General features: G+C 41.2%; 1 protein-coding gene across 6 annotated transcripts in view; it reads right to left on the bottom strand.

Annotated features, from left to right (window-relative positions):
• The window catches only part of GOLGA4 (golgin A4), a 78776-nt gene extending 65170 nt beyond the window's left edge, over positions 1 to 13606 (bottom strand). For 2 of the 6 annotated variants that reach the window (XM_081160149.1, XM_081160152.1), the window contains exons 1-2: positions 13224 to 13381; positions 5827 to 5916 (exon numbers count right to left, since the gene is read on the bottom strand). In XM_081160149.1, the coding sequence (XP_081016275.1) occupies positions 5827 to 5916; positions 13224 to 13295 (162 nt within the window). In that variant the 5' untranslated portion in view covers positions 13296 to 13381. Of the gene's footprint in view, positions 1 to 5826; positions 5917 to 13223 lie in introns of all 6 variants that reach the window. The other 4 variants (XM_081160153.1, XM_081160150.1, XM_081160151.1 and 1 more) reach the window with 4 other exon arrangements.
• Positions 13607 to 19083: the final 5477 nt, after the last annotated feature.

Here is a 19083-nt window from a genome sequence, read left to right as displayed (position 1 = left end):
ATTTAAAAAGATAGCATGGAAATTTATGAGAGGCTAAGACATATAAAACTTTATTGATTTTTCTTTTTAGAGAGAGGAAGGGGGGAGAGAGACAGACAGGCAGAGACACTGATTTGTTGTTCCACCCCTCCATGCATTCATTGGTTAATTCTTTTATGTACCCCAGACTGGGGATGGAACCCACAACCTTGGTGTACTGAGACAATGCTCTAACCAACTTACCTACCCAGCCAGGGCTTGAAGAAAACTATTTTTGTATAGAAGTACAAATAAATGATTATTTAAAGTTTTGTATGTCAACCAATGAATGCATAAACAAGTGAAACAAATTGACGTCTCTCTCTCTCCCCCTTCCTCTCTCTACCCCTCTCCCTCTCTCCCTCTCTAAAATCAAAAAAGTATTCTCCAATATGTATAGAAGAAACTTTTGAAACTGAAACTTATAAGTTTTAAGGATAAATTCTATTATACTAGTTCTTTTGATTCTCTTCTGTGCTTCACTTTTCTTTCAGAAACTACACTACACACCAAAATACTAACAATCATAAATTAAATGTATAAGAGATTATAATGAAAATAAACTTCTTGATGGTGGAGGTTATACAAATATACCCTTGATCAAACTGCACAGAACTACAAACACACACAATGATACATATAAAGCTAGTGAAATCTGAATAAGCTCTGTGGATGTTACACAATATACCAATGTCGACTTCCTTGTTTTCACAGTGTACCATAATTTTACAAGGTGTTACCTTAGGGAGAAACTGGGTAAAGGGTACACAGGGTCTACCTAAAAAAATTTTTGTAACCTCCTATGAATCCATGATTACTTCAAAATACATTTAGCCCTGCCGGGCGTGGCTCAGGGGTTGAGCATCGACCTAGGATCCAGGCGATCAGAATTTGATTCCGGGTCAGGGCACATGCCCAGGTTGCGGGCTTGATCCCCAGTCGGGGGGCATGCTCAATGACTCTCTCATCATTGATGTTTCTATCTCTCTCTCTCCCTCTCTCTCTCCTTTCCTCTCTCTGAAATCAAAAAAGAGATATATATTTTTTAAATACATTAAAAAAATCTTTTGAAACATTAATTTAGCAGCCAATGTATATTATATTATATGTGATATATAATAAATAACTTATATCAGAAAATAAGTATCTGCAGCAGGGTGGGGGGGGCCAATGGGGGAAAAACAGGGGACATTTGTAATATTTTCAACAATAAATTTTAAAAAATAAAATAAAATATACAAAAGGAAAAAACTAAATATCTGCAAAAGTTTAAGAGCTTACGCTTTTCATCGCAGTACTGTAGAGTTATGGAAACTGACTAGAGCCTTCACTAACCCTTCACCTGGTCCTATAATAGAGACTGTCTAACAGCTAGAGCAAAGGTTTTTAAGTCATGTTTTGGTTTTTTTGGTTTTATGTTAACTGGTACTCCTTGGGTAGGATTCAAGAATTGACTTCATACTAAATCCTAAAATTCAGTATTAGTACTAAAATATTCTATATGCCTGTTTGGCTCTAGGGAATCATCCAATCAAGTTTCTACTCTTGCTGAAAATCTACTCCTGGGAACTCAGGTCAAGCTTCAAATGAATGTTATTTTAAGTTAAAGATTATATAAATTCAGTTTTCTAGGCTTTCAAAGTTAATTTTTAAAATAAAGTCACTCTTGCCCACACAAGGAAATAACTTAAAATTGCCCACTTAAGAGTATACTTGAAATTTTAAGAGAAAAACACAAAAGCTAATTCATACCCAGTATAGACAAACATATTGACCAAACATTTCAAAAGGTGCTGCCAAGCAATTTGCACTCTGGCCCATAGAAAAGCAAAGTATATCAAAATTAGTTTCCACTGAGACCTACTTCAAAGCCCAAGGAGCTTTTTCCCCCACTTGTCCTTGTCAATTGCTTCTATGTATGTGAAAGTCTCACCAGCATCAATTCTCCAATATTCCTCCCAATAAATTCAATCTCAATTTGATCTTTTTCAAACTGTTCAAATTCTAATCTAATGTGCTAAAAATTTCACTCACCTCTTCTGTGTGGTTCCTCACTGAAGCCATCAGTTGAATTAACACTGACTGAAGTTGTATGTATCACAACATTCATGCAGCTACCTTAAAACTCACCTTAGATGTGTGTCGAAAGCTTTCAATCTATCCTCCACGTCTCTTACTCTTGGAAAAAAAATTTTTCTTAATCTCTATCTCTCTGTGTTTTGAGTGGGATTACTCAGTATTCTCTTAGAATTCCCTAATTTTCTCTTGAACTGAGTTTTATTTTTCATTTACATTTTTGTATAATTTTTTCTTTCATTTGTAGCATTTCTATTTGGTTCTTTTTCATATCTACCTAGTCTAGTTTTGTTTTGGCCTGTTTCATCCCCACAATTTTCTGTTCTTCTATGGAAAGTATTATTTCATTTATCTCACTAAAGATACTTGTTTAAAGTCTTTTCCAAATTGCTCTATTATTTTAACTTCACCTGGAGTAAATTTATATCCTAATTCTTGTTTCTCTTCATTGCCCTCCTAGCATTTGTTTTAGAATTTTCATTTACAGGCTCATTTTGAGAAGGTATTATCTTTCTCCTTCCTTCTGTGCTCAGCCTTCCTTATCCAGTCAATCTGATTCCCTGGGCCCCAGTTTGGGTTTCCTGACCTATGGCAATACACAGGTTATCACAGACTCAATCACTAAGCCAATGTGAGATTTGGTTCAGTTCTTGATCGTGAGGCCTCCCCTAGGGACAGAAGCTTCTTATAATGGGCCACAGAGAGCTCTAGGCAGCAGTTAGCAAAAGCTTTTTCAACCTCCTTTCACCAGTGCTGGGAGCCCCAATTTAGCCGCTAGCATGTAGTCCTAAATCTACCTCCAGAGCACAGAACCCTCCCGTCCTTCTTCACCAGAGCTCAAAGAGAAAATTAAGTCCTAATGCCTACTTTAAGGCACCTACTAACATCCACTGTATGTAATGAATTAATGTGTCTCCTATGAGGGAAGGGACCCTAAAAAATGTAGTACCTCAGGAAGTATATCTCTCTCTGACCTAAGGAGAGGAGGTCCTGTTTCTGTCTTCCCAGACACTGTTATATATAGCTGCTACTAGGAACACTTACTATTCTGAGTCAATCAAACTCATTCCATTCTTTTACAACAACGTATACCTTAAGTACTTGTGATAATACACTCTGCAGAAGATACAAGAATAAAATTGTCTACAGTAGTAGCAGGTAAGGAAATATGAAGTACAGACTGTGGGTAAACTTTTGATCAAATTCTAGACCACAACTTAAGCCCCTATTTTGTCTATATGGATATTTCTATTTCATATTGAGTCTTTTTTTTAAGTGTATCTTTATTGATTTCAGAGAGAGGAAGGGAGAGGGACAGAGAGAGAGAGAAACATCAATGATGAGAGAGTCATTGATCGGCTGCCTCCTGCACACTCCCTATGGGGATTGAGCCCCCAACCCAGGCATGTGCCCTGACTAGGAATCAAACCACGATCTCCTGGATCCTAGGTCGATGCTCAACTGCTGAGCCATGCCCGGTCAGGCTTCATATTGAGTCTTTAAACAAACAAACAAAGCTGGTAAAAAAGGACAAGGTGTCTAACTTTCTCTAGCCCTAAGCACCACTGAAAAGGCCAAGGGTATTAAAGATGGGAAAAAACATGTATCAGTGCAGAGAACCAGGAAAGTGGCCATACAGATTCAAGGAGTTTTTGCTAAGTCCCAGAGCACCTGAGACTTGAAAGAAATAAGTCATCAAAGATCAACTTGCCACTCCAATTCTGAGAATGCTCAGAACATTCAACAAAAAAGTGGAACCAAAAGTTGGTACCTCAAAATGATGTACAAATCTTTAGCTTAACTGACAGGGGAAAGAAATTAAAAGAGAGAAGACTCATATTACTAACATCAGGAATGAAAAGAGGGGAAATTACTATTATAATTTTAAGGCAATACTATGAACAACTGTTTGCCAACAAATTGGATAACCTGAATGACATATACAAATTCCTAGAAAGACACAAATTGCCAGAACTCAGGAAGAAATAGAAAATCTCAATAGAGTTATAAAAAGTAAAGAGAATGAATTATGAATTAAAACACTTCCCATAAGGAAAAGCCCAGGATCAGATGGCTTCATTGGCAAATTAAACTGAACATTTAAGGAATTAATACTAATCTTCACAAACTCTTCCCAAAAACTGTAAGTGGAGGGAGCTCTTCACAACTTATTTATGAGGCCAATATTTTCCTGGTACCCAAATCAGACATTACGAAAAAAAGAAAACTGCAGACAAACATCTCTTATGAACATAAACATGAAAATACTCAAAGGAAGACTGGCTAATCAGTCTTAGCTGGATGGCTCAGTTAGTTAGAGCACTGCTCCATATATCAAAAGGTCTCAAGTTCGATTCCCAGTCAGGACACATACCTAGGTTGCAGGTTCGCTCCCCGGTTGGGGCATTTGCAGGACGCAACCAATCGATGTGTCTCTCACATCAATGTTTCTCTCTCTTTCTCTCTCCCCCTCCCTTCCTCCTTTCCACTCTCTCTGAAAAGCAATGGAAAAAATGTCCTCAGGTGAGGATTAACAAAAAACAAAACAAAACAAAAAATACTAGCAAATCAAATCCAGTAATATAAGATTATACATCACGAACAAGTGAAATTTATCCCAGGAATGAAAGGTTGGTTTAACATCCAAAAAACTAATTAATACAATATACTGTATCAATAGGATAAAGGTGAAAGCCCTTAATACACACAAAGAAAGTGTCTGACAAAATTAAACGCTTCTTCGTGATAAAAACACTCAACAAACTAGGAATGGAAGGAAACTTCCTCCACATGATAAAAGGAATCTACTAAAAACCCATAGAGATGGTAAGCAAATTAGAGGTTTCCAAGGGTTGGCTGAGAACTGGGAATGATTGCTTAATGAGTATGGAGCTTCCTTTTGGGGTAATGAAAATGTCATGGAACTACATATGGGTAATGAATGCGTATCATTGTGAATATACTAAACACCACCTAATTGCTCACTTTAAAATGGTAAAATTTATGTCAGAATATGAATTTTATCTCAATTTTTTAAAAAATCAGAATAGGGCAAAGGGCAGGAGGATATGGTAGTTTCATTTGCCCTAGTTAGTCCTTTACATGACCTTACACTCTATATTGCTCCAAAGCACCCAACTCTAGAGAAGCAAAAAAGATTCACTTCAAGCAACAGGAAAGGAAGGAAGCTCTATACTGAAGATAATGAGACTATGCCCAGTATCACCAAGAAAGGATACTGTCATCCACTGGACAGATACGACACCTGTGCATGATGAGAGAGTGTCAGATGTCTGTTGCCCTCAGGGTAAGTGCAAATTCAGTCTACTCCCCTGTGCCTTCAATGTACACAATCATATAGATGATTTCTATAACCCTATAAGAAGGTCTGAGGCACTGCAACCAAAGAGACTTATTTAGATTTACATATAATATTTACTAACACTGGAAAATAAACATATTCTAGATAACATAGACTTTACTGTATCTACTGAAGAGGTGGACAAATATTTATATTTTGAGTTAAACTCTCACATTTTACTAAAAGAAACAATCTACAAAAAACATAAAACTATTTGCAAAAAAAAGAATTATGTTACTAATAAAAACAATATTTAAGAATTAAATAATTGACCTGTTAAAAGAATTTCCCATTTTGTTATCAACAGCAGCATTACATTTTAGATCAATAAACTTCTTGTGAAAGATTTATTAAAGAAATTCCAGACCTACCTCTTTATTGGGTGTACCTTCATCGAATTGCTCTGTAAATGAAGATGTCCTGCTCCTTGTTCCTGTTGGTGTTGAAGAATTGGAGGAAGCCTAGATTTAAAAATGATTGCACGAATTAGAAAGATACATTGACAAGTACACTATGTGCTGGGCAGTCATTCTCTCAATCCATGACCAACGAACCCAGAGAAAGGAGAAGAGCTAACACATGAAAACCGAAAAGGATGAATAAAACGTAATTGACCAGGACCGAGGCTGCCTACTAGATCCTTGGTCTGACTCTGCTACCAACTAGAATTATGATTTTAGCTAAGTTAACTTTTTGAGGGCTATGTATCCTCATCTATAAAATAGGGTTGTGATGGTAAAATAAGATGGTAGTATTAGGGGAAACTAAAACCAGGCGAGGAGTATATGAACACTCTCTGTATTATCTTTGCTACCTTCCTGTCAGTCAAAATTATTCCAAAACAAAAAGTTCATTTTTTGGTCCATGTGGCTCAGCTGGCTGGGTGTCATCCTATCTATCCCCTGCACCAGGAAGTTGCCAGTTCAATTCCCAGTCAAAGCACACGCCCAGTTGTTACAGGTTCCAACCCCAGTGTGGGATGGGGGGCATGCAGGAGGCAGCCAATGTTTCTTTCTCTCTCCCTCTCCTTTTCCCTCTCTCTCTAAAAATGAATAAAACTATTCTTTTTCTAAACCAAAAAAAAAAGTTCATTTAAAAAAACATGGTTGTCAATTCAATCTTTAAAGGGCCTCCCAGCTCTAATACTCAATACTATGAAATGCACAGGTAAACATCTCTCTTGTAAAAGGCCTTGCTTTGAGCCTACCTTACACCCACAGCTAGATACTGAGAAGCCAGTTCATTTAGTTCTATAAAGGACATACAGCCTGACTCCTAAAATCCTCAGCACAAAAAACTTCAGGAGGAAGGGCCTAAAATTTAAACTAGGAGTTTGAGGCCTACTTAAGGTGAATTATAAGTGATGGGAGAAGATATGACTTTGGGTAATGGGCACACAGAGCAATATACAGATCTTGTGACATAGAAACTCACACCTGAAACCTAATGTTCACTTTAACCAATGTCACTCCAATAAATTTAATAGTGTTTAAACAGTTATAAACAGTCCTAAAAGTATAGAGCCAAAACTTCAGGACCTTTCTCCGAAACTAATGCAAAATAACACTGCATGTAAACTGTAATTAAAAAATAAAATTTTAAAAATAAGTAATTTTTTTTAAAGAGAGATGTTCAATAAATGGTGTTGGGACAAATGGCCATCTATATGAGGGGAAAGGAACACCAATCAGACCCTCACTATATTTTTGAGGGCTATGTGTCCTCATCTATGAAATATTAAGCTATATTAAAGATTTAAATGATCTTTAAAAATTGAAATATAAAAAAATTAGTATTTCTATAATCTCTGAATAGGACAAATATTTTTATGTGAAAAGCAGAAATCAAAAGGAACAGCTTAATTGGGAGGAGGGGGAAAATATCAACAAAATATGGCAAAAGTTTAATATTCTTTTTTTTCCTAAACAGCTCTTATAAGTCCCTAAGTTAAAACTCAGAAAACTTACTGACCCAGTCTTCTTTGCACCTAGGTCAGGTGACCTGGGCTGGGCTCCACCAAAGAACACACCCACAGGATACTCTGAGTCATAAGTGAGTGATGTGAGGAAATAAACATGCAAAACTAAAGTTCATCAGCTGAAGAGCACGGAGACGGCTTCCCACAGTCACGCACAGGAGCTGTGCAGTGGAAGACCCAATGCTGGTGCCCAGCTGAGATAGCTGCAACAATCTTCTTAGTGCAGTCCCCCCAGTATGGCTGGGCAAGCAATCAGCCCGGACTTTCAGGCCTGGAAATTCTGTAAGCTACCAAATATTCTTCAATAAATTCATTTTCTGCTTAACTAGCTAGACTGAGTTCTGTTGCTCACAACTAAGAATTCCAACACGCACACACACACACATACACCTTCTAAAAGATGAACCAAAAAAAATCAACAAGTGATATACGAAATTAGTTACATGCAAAAGTCACCTTAAGGAATAAGATATCCTTTCCCAGGATAAAAACAGAAACAGTAAGATCTTAAAATTTTGAACAAGGAAATAGTTGAATGTGAAATAAAGCTAAAGCCTTATCAGTGTCTTAAATGTCTAGAAAATGTATGACTAGAAGCCAATATTGTGCTTAGAAAATGGGAACGGAAAGCAGTCACTGGACAGTTTATCCAGGACTGAGACTAAAATGCAAATGTTCAGAGCACTTCAGAAACAGCTTTCGCTGAGGTTGAGAGAAAGTCAATCAACCTTTCCTATACCCAGAGCCATAAATTTCAAACCATGACAGCTTCAAAGGCTATAGATGCTTCAAAGGCTACCACTATGAGAGGGAGGAGCTCCACTTCTACCCACTTTTAAATGGTTATATGTAATAGCTCCTATAACTTAAGGCCCACTGAGAAGGGCAAAAAGACAGGAAAGTAACTAGAAAAGTACTACTAGGCTAAAAGGAATAGCTCTTGACCGACCCTCTCTGCTGTGATTCCATCATCTCCAAGTAATCTTTGGGTTAATAATTCAGCTTTCCAATTGCCCAGGTGCCAGAAAGGGCTACTCTAGACACTGACCTTCCAATCACTTGAAAAGTATACCCCCAATGTGAATTATAAAAACTGGTACTGTCTTTTTACCTTGGCCTCATGTGAGCCTAATCAGTAATTGAGAGCCTCTTCAGCTCTGGATAAACCAGCAAAATCAAATGTTGGGGTTTATAAATTTGAAGTCTAGGTTCTAAAACACACTGTCCTCAGAAAAGTAGTACCACCTGGCAAGGTTTGGCCTGATAGCTTGTAAGTCTTCCTCTGGAGTTGCAAGAGTATACAGTTCACATGAAGGAATGGATGTGACTACCAAGTATAAAACATGCATGAAACACTAACTGTACTTGAGCATTTATCCCAACATCCTGGATCTCTAATGGGCTATCCTCACTTCAAAACATAAAAGGATTCAGATTACTTCAAAATAAACTTGGTCTAATTAGTTTTCATAGCCATGAGAAATCTGAAGACAGATTTCTAAGCGATTTGTCAAGAAACCTGATGGTTATATACAAGCTCACAATTAATATTTTTATTGCCAACTGATTGTTGTGTTATTATTGTTGTTATTATTATTACTTCAAAGCCCCCTTATTATTATTATACCAAAGGCCCCAACTTCAGTATAAGAAAAACCATTTTAGTAACTGCAGTATGTAGAATTCTAAGATGATCCCCAATGACCCTTGCCTTGTGAATCTGATATCACTCCTCTGATTATCTCACCTTACATAGCAAAAGGGATTTTATAATTATATTTAAGGTTATTAATCAGTTGACTTTGAATTAATCAAGAAGAGATTATCTAAATGGGTCCAACCTCATCACACAAGCCCTTCAAATATGAGTCGAGAGAGCAGAGGCAGAAAGCAGAGAGATGCACTCATGCTGTCCTAAAGAAAGCACAGTGTGTATGGGGGCCAAGTGGCAAGGGACTTTGGCACCTCTTAGGAGCTGAAAGTGGTCCCCTTCAACAACCAGAAAGAAATAAGGACATCAGTCCTACAACCACAAAGGACTAAATTCTACCACAACCATGTGAGCATGGAAGAGGACCCTAAACTCCAGATGATAATAGTCTGGATGACACCTTGATCTTAGCCCTGTGAGATCCTGAGCAGAGAACCCGGTCACACCATGCCAGGCTTTTGACATACAGGCTGTGAAATAATAACTGGGTTATTAGGCACTAAGGTTGTGGTAATTTGTTAGGCAACATTAGAAAACTAATACAGTCACCTTTAGAAATAATAAGGCTTGAATGCCTTGTCCGTATATACCATGACTTTTCATTATCCATCAAGACTACTATGATGTCACTCTGACTGACCCTCTCTAGAAACCCTTCTTATATGCCGCCACAACAGCCTGTGCACACTACCACCATGCTAGGAAGTACTTGTCTCTCAACCCCATGATACAGAGACTACATCTACCCTTCCAGGCAAATGCAACACCCAGCATAGCACCTTAGCAGGCTCTGTTAAATAAATAAGTGCTCTATAATTACGAATGCTTCCAAATACTTTATCTCTTTTGATCCTCACAAGCAATCTGAAAGGTAAGCAGGGTAGATAGTATCATTCCCGAATTTCCTGATGAGAAAACAAGAAGCTTGGAATGCTTATGTGGCTTGTCCAGGTTGCATACTGCAAGATCTGGGTTAGCACACAAGTCTTCTGATACCCTCGTCCACCTCCCCAATATTCTTTAGATCACTGTTTCTCAATTTTTTCCCCCACTGGGATTCACAGTTAAAATTTTTGAAAAATTAAAAAGAACCCATTTCACACACAGACACCTCTAAAACAAAAGTTTTACAGAACCTTAATCTTCATGACATAAGATGCCATATTTTCTGACCTAATTTAGTCTTTCCTTAAAACAGAAAAAAGCTGAACCAACCCACTTGAACTACTTTCACCATTAAAAAAACTAAAAAAAAACTTAGGATATACCAAAAAATTTATCCAAAAAGACGAATTAAGAATTTTTTTTTTTTTTTTAAAGCAAAGGATAAAAACAGAAAAACTAGAAATTTTCTAAAATCAGGGGGAAAAGAGAATATGCAAAGATCAGGTTAACTAACAATGAAGAAAGAACAGGTTTAGAATCAGACTTCCCATCTGCAACACAGATGGGAGAAATACATTCAACCATCTGAGAGGAAATTTTCAACCTAGACCAATAACAAACAAATCCTCTTTGAGTGGGGAAAAAGGCCTTTTACACCCCATTAAATTCTTGATGGCATGGTGCCTTTAACACAAAATAATTTATACTCAAAAATGAAGAAATGATAATATACAAATTCAAAACCCTTTGCTTAAGAAAACAAGAATTTGTGTAATCTGTTGCAAAAGGATTGCCATCAAAAAAGTTTTTTGTTTTTTAATTCATGCATGAAATAAATCCTAAACTCTGAAAAAAATAATCCAGAAGTACTCATCCTGAAAGGTTCTGAGTTCTATCAGTAGTTAATTACTAACGATTTCCTTTTGCATTCTGGATAAATATACATATCATCAAATGGGAATGTTTTAGATCTTTTGTACACAAAGTGATTTTTTTTTTAAACACGACTTTATTGATTTCAGGGAGAGGGAGAGAGAGAGAGAGAAACATCAATGAAGAGAGAGATTCATTGATCTGCTGCCTCCTGCACGCCCCCTACTGGGGATCCAGCGGACATGTGCCCAGAAGGGGAATCAACAGTGATCAGGATCATAGGTCGATGCTCAACCTCTGAGCCACCCGGCCACCCCTGCCCCGCCACAAAGTGATTTTATTTGATCCAGATGCACTGTCTCATCAGAGGCACTAATCTATCCAAACTGGGAACTCTAATGTGTTAGCTTGTAACTAGCTTTTCTACTGCTCAACACAACCTCTCTTTGCTAACGCATAAAAGCAATTAATTCTCATCAAGAAAAACAAAACATTACAAATAAGTAAAAGAATACTCATCTCACCAGCATCTTAGAGCATATCCTTCTTAAGCTATTTTCACTGTGTATAAATATACTTATATATATATTTTTCCCCCCACAAAATAGGGATCACATGCTGCTTTTTAATATGTCTCTTAAAACAAGTATCTTTGCATGTTAATAATACTTTTTTGTAGGCTCTCACACTAGCTATGTGATATTAGGCAACTTACCTCTTTGAGCCTCATTCCTTCATCTATAGATTATCCACCATGTAGGTTTATGCACAATTAAATAAAATAAACTATGTAAAACAGTAAACAAAATGCTTGGCACACAGGAAGAACCCAAGAAATTCTGGCATTTTTAAAGGCTGCATAATAACAGACTACCTGATACAACTTCCTATTTCTACTGTTGAACAGTTTTTATCAATTAAAAAACACTGAAACGAAAATCCATGTGGCTAAATCTTTAGCACGTCCTGAATTTTCTTAGACTCAATTTCCAGAGATGGAATCTTGGCTCAATATTTCACACATCCCCAAATGTAAACGCCTCACATTCACTAACACACGATCACGTCCCCACATTCTTGTTTCTTAAACGACTATGTTTTGTAGAGTCAGAAAAGCCTGAAGAAAACGGTATGAAAAGTAAAAGATTTACTATTTAAATTTTAGTCACTATTTACCCTTTGCATGGGAGAATAAACAAGCCTTCACTGTCACCTTCCAATGTATTTCAAACACTGTTTACTGTTTTACTCTACACGAGATTCAAATTTAACAGAACACCTTCAATTTAACAGTTTAGAACAAACTCGATGCCGTCGCTGTTAGATTTAATAATTGCTAATTATATAAATGTTTTGTTTAAAACGTATCAGAAACGCCAGAGTAGTCCAAACTCAGCCTTCCTTGTGAAAACTAAAATCAAGTGAGAGGTTGGCTCAATGTGTTGCGATTCGGAAAGGCTGGGAAGAAATTCAGCAGAAGCCCCATCTTCCCGGCAGAGCCCACGTGCAGCCGGGGCCAAAACACACTTTCAAGGGGGTGCTTAGGCGGCTGTTTCTTTAACGTTATTAACACGCCCCCCTTTTTCCTGGAAACTGTCATTTCCTGACGCCACAGCATTCGTGAAAAATAAACGCGTAACGAGGCTCTTAAAGAAGGAGAAGCCGGGTCGCGGCCGGGCGCGAGCCCGGCGGGGCCTCGCAGCCTCAGCCCCTCCGCCCGCCCGGGATCAGCGGAGTTATGCGAAGTGACTCCCTCGTGACAGCCGCGGGCGCTGGACGCCCGCCCGCCACCTCGCCGCCGCTCTCGGGTGCCCGCTCCCGCCAGCAGCCGGGCCTGGAGGGAAAGGCGCACCCCTGGCCCTCGCCCCCGGCCCAGGGTTTTGGGAGTAGGCTTCCGTCACGGGCCAGGAGTCCTGCGGGACCCTGGCCCCTCGGAGCGGGGACTCGAGTCAAGAGGTCAGATACTGCAGGGGACCCAGGTTTCTCCCATGCCGCCCATCTCTCGGCTAAGGGAGGGGACGACACCTTCTACAAGGGTCAAAAGTCACGCAAGAGCAGAGCCCCTCTCGCTTACTCTCAGGCCGGGCATCAGGGGAAAACTAACAGAGACCGGCTATCACGACGGACCTGGCCACCCCCGCCCGCTCTCCGGGACGGAGTTCCGGGATGGGGCACCCGGGTCAGGACTCATTCCCAGTCCGGGGTTCGGAGAGTATCCTCGGGTTAGAGGTCAAGGATCACAGGGACACTCCCCCCTCCCCTGTGCCCGGGAGCCGGCGTCAGGGGGTGTTGGAACCAGGGGAGCGCGGCAGCCATGGTACCTGAGGAGAGGCCAGCGCCTGCTGGAGCTGCTGCTGCTCCTCGCTGATCTTCTGCTTCAGTTTCTTGAACATGGCGCAGCGCGGGAGTCCTGAGTGTGAATGAGACCTGAGGGGCGAGAGCCCAAGGAGACCCAGCCGCAGCGGCGACGGCGGCTTCTCTACACCAGGGGCCGCGGGGGCCGGGCCTCGCCGCCTACTGCTTGGGCTCGCGGGCGGCTGGGGACTCTAGTCCTGCGGATGTCAGCGTCGCCGCCGCCGCGTCTCTTTCTTCCGGGTGCCACTGGCTGGCCTCGGCCCCCCATCCAGCCCCGGCGGCGGCGGCGGCGGCGGCGGCGACAGCGGCGGCAGGTGAACTGCGTGCCTAAGGCGCCTGCGCGGTCTACGTGGAGCTCGCCGGCCGAGGGAGCTTCTACGGCGCGCCGTAGGGGACAAGCGCGAAGTCGGGCGGCCCGGGCGCGCTCCGGGGTCGCTCCCGAGCGCTGAGCGAGCAGCGCGATTGCACACTCGCTGCAGTCGGACCTGAGCTCTGCCCTGCCCTGGCGCGCACCCGCGCATCGGCGCTGCGAGGTTAGGCGGGGGGAGGGGGAAGGGGAGGAAGGGGGTGCTGCTTCTACTGAGCATCGCAGGGCTGGCGGGCCCGCTGCGAAGAACCACGTGTGTGAGCGTCGAGGTGGGAGAAGCGGCCATCGGAGAACCTGCCATGGGCTCTGCAGGACCGTGTACTTTTGCTCCGTCTTTACAGTTAGGAATTTGTACCTTCAGTGCCTAGTACCCCTAATTCCCCCCCCCCCCGAGGGGTGCCTGACACTAGGCTGAGGCCAGGGTCCAGATATTTCAGAACTATATCGTAAGATCTCAATCATTTGGACCCCTGCCTTTATTTGTTGTACAACAAAATATTACCACACATCTCATTCAAAAACTTGTATCATTCTAAGTGCCAGGTACTAGGGGGGGGTGTTAAAAGAATTCACAGCCTGGCGGAAGACACCGATTCCTAAGGATACACATTTAAGCCTGGCCCGTGCAATCATTCTGCCTAATGTGTATCTGCCTGATTCATCCAACACCCTGCATCTGCCAGGGTGGAACCCGCAAATCCATCTCCTCCACCTTCGTCCATATGCTATACCAAATTGCTTCACATTGGCTCAAGTATCAGAACCTGTCAGAGTATATGCTGATCACATTTTAGCAAATTTTATTTACTAGCAATTATAGGAGCAAGTTGTTCTCTAAGGTTCCATAGCCTGATCCCTAAATGTACTAGAGCCAGAGCAGGGCCTGGGCTGAACACTGAGTTGACAGCTGGGCTAAGACCTGTCCTATCTCATAGTGAACACCTATGCTATAATTACCAAGAGACTTTAAAGAAGTCTTTCTCTCTCAAGACTATAAACTTGAGCAGGCCTTCAGCTGCCCCCATTGACATTTTCTCTATGTTCAACTCTCTGCTCCCAAATGATCTACCGATTGATACTCGTGTCCTCACTAGCATATAATTTTTCTTGATTGAAAAACATACATATTTTATTTCATACATATAATCAAAGGATTATCCTCAAATGTGAAAGTGCTACAGCTGCGTTGTTCTTCACATGCCAGATTTGCCAACATTTGTATTGGGGGGTGAGGCAGAATACACACACACACACACACACACACACACACACACTTTGGTGGTAGCAAGTGCCGCCACAGATCCAGAGAAGATAGGAATATTTGTATTACTACATACACTGTTTTAATGTACTTCATTAGAACACTTTGAAACATATTATGTTTTTATATTTACTTTTGCAAAAGAACACACTATGGCTATATAAATTAAAGTTATAAAACAGTTGGAAAACATCTCATGAAAGAAAGGTCTACACATCAGTGCCTAAACTTAGACTATGACTCTCCCAGGAATTTAGCCAACTTTTCAGCCTGAAGCCTTTTCTTTGAAGAATTTTTTTCATATTTTTATTTTCTCTTTAATTCCCCTTGTAGGCAGAAAGTAAAAAGGGGACAGTGAGGAGCTATATTATTATTGCTATTGCTCATGTTTGACAAATAGGCACAAAAAAGAGCCAAAAAAAAAAAAAAACTTTCCCAGAGTCATCTGATCTCAGTGACAGAATGTGAAGCCGACCTCAGGCCTTCTTGCCCTTTGTCCTGGTCTCCAACTGTAATGTGTTTAACAGCTCTGTGGTCTCTGAGACACACCCTGCTCAATTTTTTTTAAGTAGATCAATTTAATTTTTAACAGTTTTATGATTGTTTACATGACGTGTCATCGGGCTGTTTACACAGCTCATGAAAACAATTTAATGAGAAGAATCATTTGAAGGGAAAACCCAACACTGCGCTGAGGGGGGAAAAAAATCTTATTTCAGGAATGAGGCCTCTTGGAAGCAAAAGGGTTGATGAAATGGAGGCAAAAGGTGTGAAATGCCTTCCTCCTTACTAGGTAACCAATTGATAATCAGACTCCTAAGGAAACAAACATTTTAATACAGTGTTTGTGTTGGGAAGAAAAAGAACACATGCCTCATATTCAAGATGTGTGGGTGGGTTCCTCCAACGTGGACAGGCTGGATAGTGTAATGAGTAAGCACACAGACATTAAGCACAGCTGGCTGGGCTCAGATCCCAGCTTTGCCATTTATTCTACGATGGGGAAAATTGCTTAACTTCTGTATATGTCAGTTTCTTTATCTGCAAAAAAGAAGAGATGTTGTTGTATCCATCTTAAACTTCCTGTGAGGATTACGAGTATTTGGATGACACACTGGTATCATGAAGAAAAAAGAAGTTGGATTCATTCCTCACACCCAAAAAATTAAAGTACCAGAAGAAAGCATGGGAGGGTTTATTTACTTTATAATCTTAGAGTGCTCAAGGCCTTTCTAAGTATAATGCAAAACCCAGAAACCATTACCAAAAAAAGACCGTAATTCAATTTATCAACCTATCTAAAAGATTTTCAATTCTGCATGTCAAAAATGCTATAATATAATGAAAGATTGTGCAATTCATTGCTTTACTGTAATCACATGACAAAAGGAATAAATCTGGGAGCAAAAGATGGCCAGCAAAAGAATATACACCACGTGATTTCACATAGACAAAACTAATCTAGGTGTTAGAAGTCAAGGAAAATATTGTCTTGAGGTATAGGAAAGGCATAGAAACAGGGAGGGGGTCCCTGCCAGTAGGTAGTATTCTGTCTTTGTCATTGGTGGTGATTATAAGGATATGTTTGAAATATTTGTTTCCTGATTGTGACGGTAGATATATAGATCTATACATGTGTTAAAACTCACAGAACTGTACATCGGAAGATTCATTTTTACGGTATATAAATATTAAAATAATAGTTTGCCATGAAAACAAATAAATAGGCAACTCTATACACATGGATATAGGAAAAATCTCAAGATTTTTTGTTAAGTGAGAAATCAAAGTGCACAGTGTATATGGCATGCTACCATTAGTGTGATTAAAAATAAAAATGCTGATTCTTTTAAAGTTCAAAAATGGCAGTTTCATATGGTTTAACCTACCTTTTCCCCCAAACCACCCTACTCACTGACCCCTGGGTCGCTGTCAGTCTCCCATGCAGGTGTCAGCCTTGTTTGGCTCAGCCTCTTGCAGTTGGTCCAGGGTGCTCCCGAGCCTCTGGCATCTCTGCCTCTCGTTTGCTGAAGCACAGCCTCCTCTGCGGGCCTCTCCAATCTTGCATTCCCATGTCTACCTCTTAAACTCCTGTCCTCCTGGGCAGGAGAGGCAATTGTTACAGAGAAGCTGCTTTTGCACTCAGCAAAACAAAGATCCTCTGGTTACTAGGCACGGCCTCCTTAGGAGGAAGGGAAGGAAAAGTAAACAGTAAGTCTTCTAGCATCAATCATTATTTAAAGGATCACACTTGTAATTTAAGAACATTAGAGCTGGAAAATAAAGCCTTTTCCTGACATTTTCCTAACTGTGGTATACTGTGGGAATTCCAACCCCAGGAGCACCATTCTGTTCTTTGCTACTCTAAAAAAAATACGCAGGGGACCAGAGGGAAAAGACAGCCTTTATTACTTACATAGTGGGGAAGGCCCGATGGTGGCAGGTCGGGTGAGTTTCCACCCCCAGCCAGGGTCAAGCAAGGGATTATCTAGCAGCTAGCAGAGGAGAGGGGGAGGGGGCCATGCTGGGAATGGCCTGCATACCAAGGCCAAACAGAGTCTGGTGAAGCTAGTTAGCCATCAAGGACATGGGAAACACTCATATCTGGGCTTCTCTGCTCCCTGTGGCCACTGGCCAGGCAGACACCTTTCCACTGACTGGGAGGGGGAGTTAGGCTATATCCTCGCTTTGCACTCCACATGGACATTTGTTTCAACACATAAGCTAAGGATCTTTATCTAAATAAGAGTTTCCAGGCACCAGGTTCCTATAGAAATAGATGAAGAAAATTAAAGTCAATAAGGCATATTAAAAGAATCAGACTTCACTTCTCAACCCAGGGACAACAGGACAAGTGTTCCACGTTTGTGAGGGTCTGGGATGTTCGTGGCTGCATCTTTTAGACCCTCAGAGAATGAGCTTGTGTGCCCACCTTGTACCAGGAGTAATTACCCACAGCTGCCCTCCACGGTTCCCATGGCAGCCAGGAGTGTTGGGTCACTCTCTCCTCACACTGGGCAAACAAGTAGGGCCTCTAGTCTCAGCGGAAAAACCCCACCCACCCCACCTCCAGCAGCTTTGAAAGGTGGAGAAACATTCCTCTCTGGAGAGTGCTCTCACCTGGGACCACGCCCCCAACACCAGATCAGCAGCTCCACCCCAGTTCCAGATTCAACCTCTTGAGAAACCAGAGAGACGCCTGCCCTGCACTCTCAGTCCCAGGACTGTCTGCACTGGAGGCACAGTATAATTCTCATCGCCTCTCTTGATCACCAGACAGCTGAAGGGTGATGGATTTTAACAAACACTCATGAGATATTCTGAATGAATACATATTGTTTATTTTGGATGTTGAGGCTTACATTTCACTGCAGAATCAACATGCAAAAATCATACTTGGTAAACTGTCCCAGAAGTGTGATTCTAGAATTCTGTTCTTTCTCCATTTGAAAGGGCATTATTCAGAGTACATTGGCCTTCTACTTGAACAGTCTTTGAGGGAAAAAGACAGTCTCTCTTGTATCTTTTCCCACTGTGTATGAAAGAATTGCCTGTCCTCCCAGGGCCAAGGGACAGACGCCAGGGTGAGCTATAGCTCAGCGGTGGGATGACTTCGAAAATATTGACATTTGACAATAGGCCCCAACCGCCAGCTGTGATAGTTCAGCAGCTGCCCCAACCCAGACAGGCTATGGATGCAGCCAAAAGAACTGGTTCCCGCCTGGCTGGATGTGGCTCAGCAGTTGACCATTGACCTATGATCTGGGATATCAGGGTTCGATTCTGGTCAGGACATTTTGCCTGGGTAGTGGGCTCCATCCCCAGTAGGGGGTGTGCGGGAGGCAACCAATCAATGACTCTCATCATTGATGTCTCTCTTTCTCTCTCTTTTTCTGTCTCTCTCTCTCTCCCTTCCTCTCTCTGAAATCAATAAAGATATATTTGAAAAAAACCAACTGTTCCCAAAAGAAGAGGTTTCTGTGGCGGGACAACTCCTCTGACCCCTACCCTAGGCAACTACACAGCACTGATTTATTTGTGACTCACTGACAACAACCAGAGAGAATCCTTCCTGTGCAGGGAGCTGGATTGTCCTCTGTAACCTGCCCTTTTCTCTATTTATAAAACTTTCCCATTCCCCCAGCCCCCTCAGGGTGGAGGACATTAGCTTTCAAAGGAAAGCACTGTTAGATGCCTC

The sequence above is a fragment of the Miniopterus schreibersii genome (assembly GCF_964146895.1).
Source record: "Miniopterus schreibersii genome assembly, chromosome: 15".
Classification (NCBI taxonomy): domain Eukaryota; kingdom Metazoa; phylum Chordata; class Mammalia; order Chiroptera; family Miniopteridae; genus Miniopterus; species Miniopterus schreibersii.
Note: the sequence above shows the minus strand (reverse complement) of the source record. Positions and strands in the feature narration are given on the sequence as shown.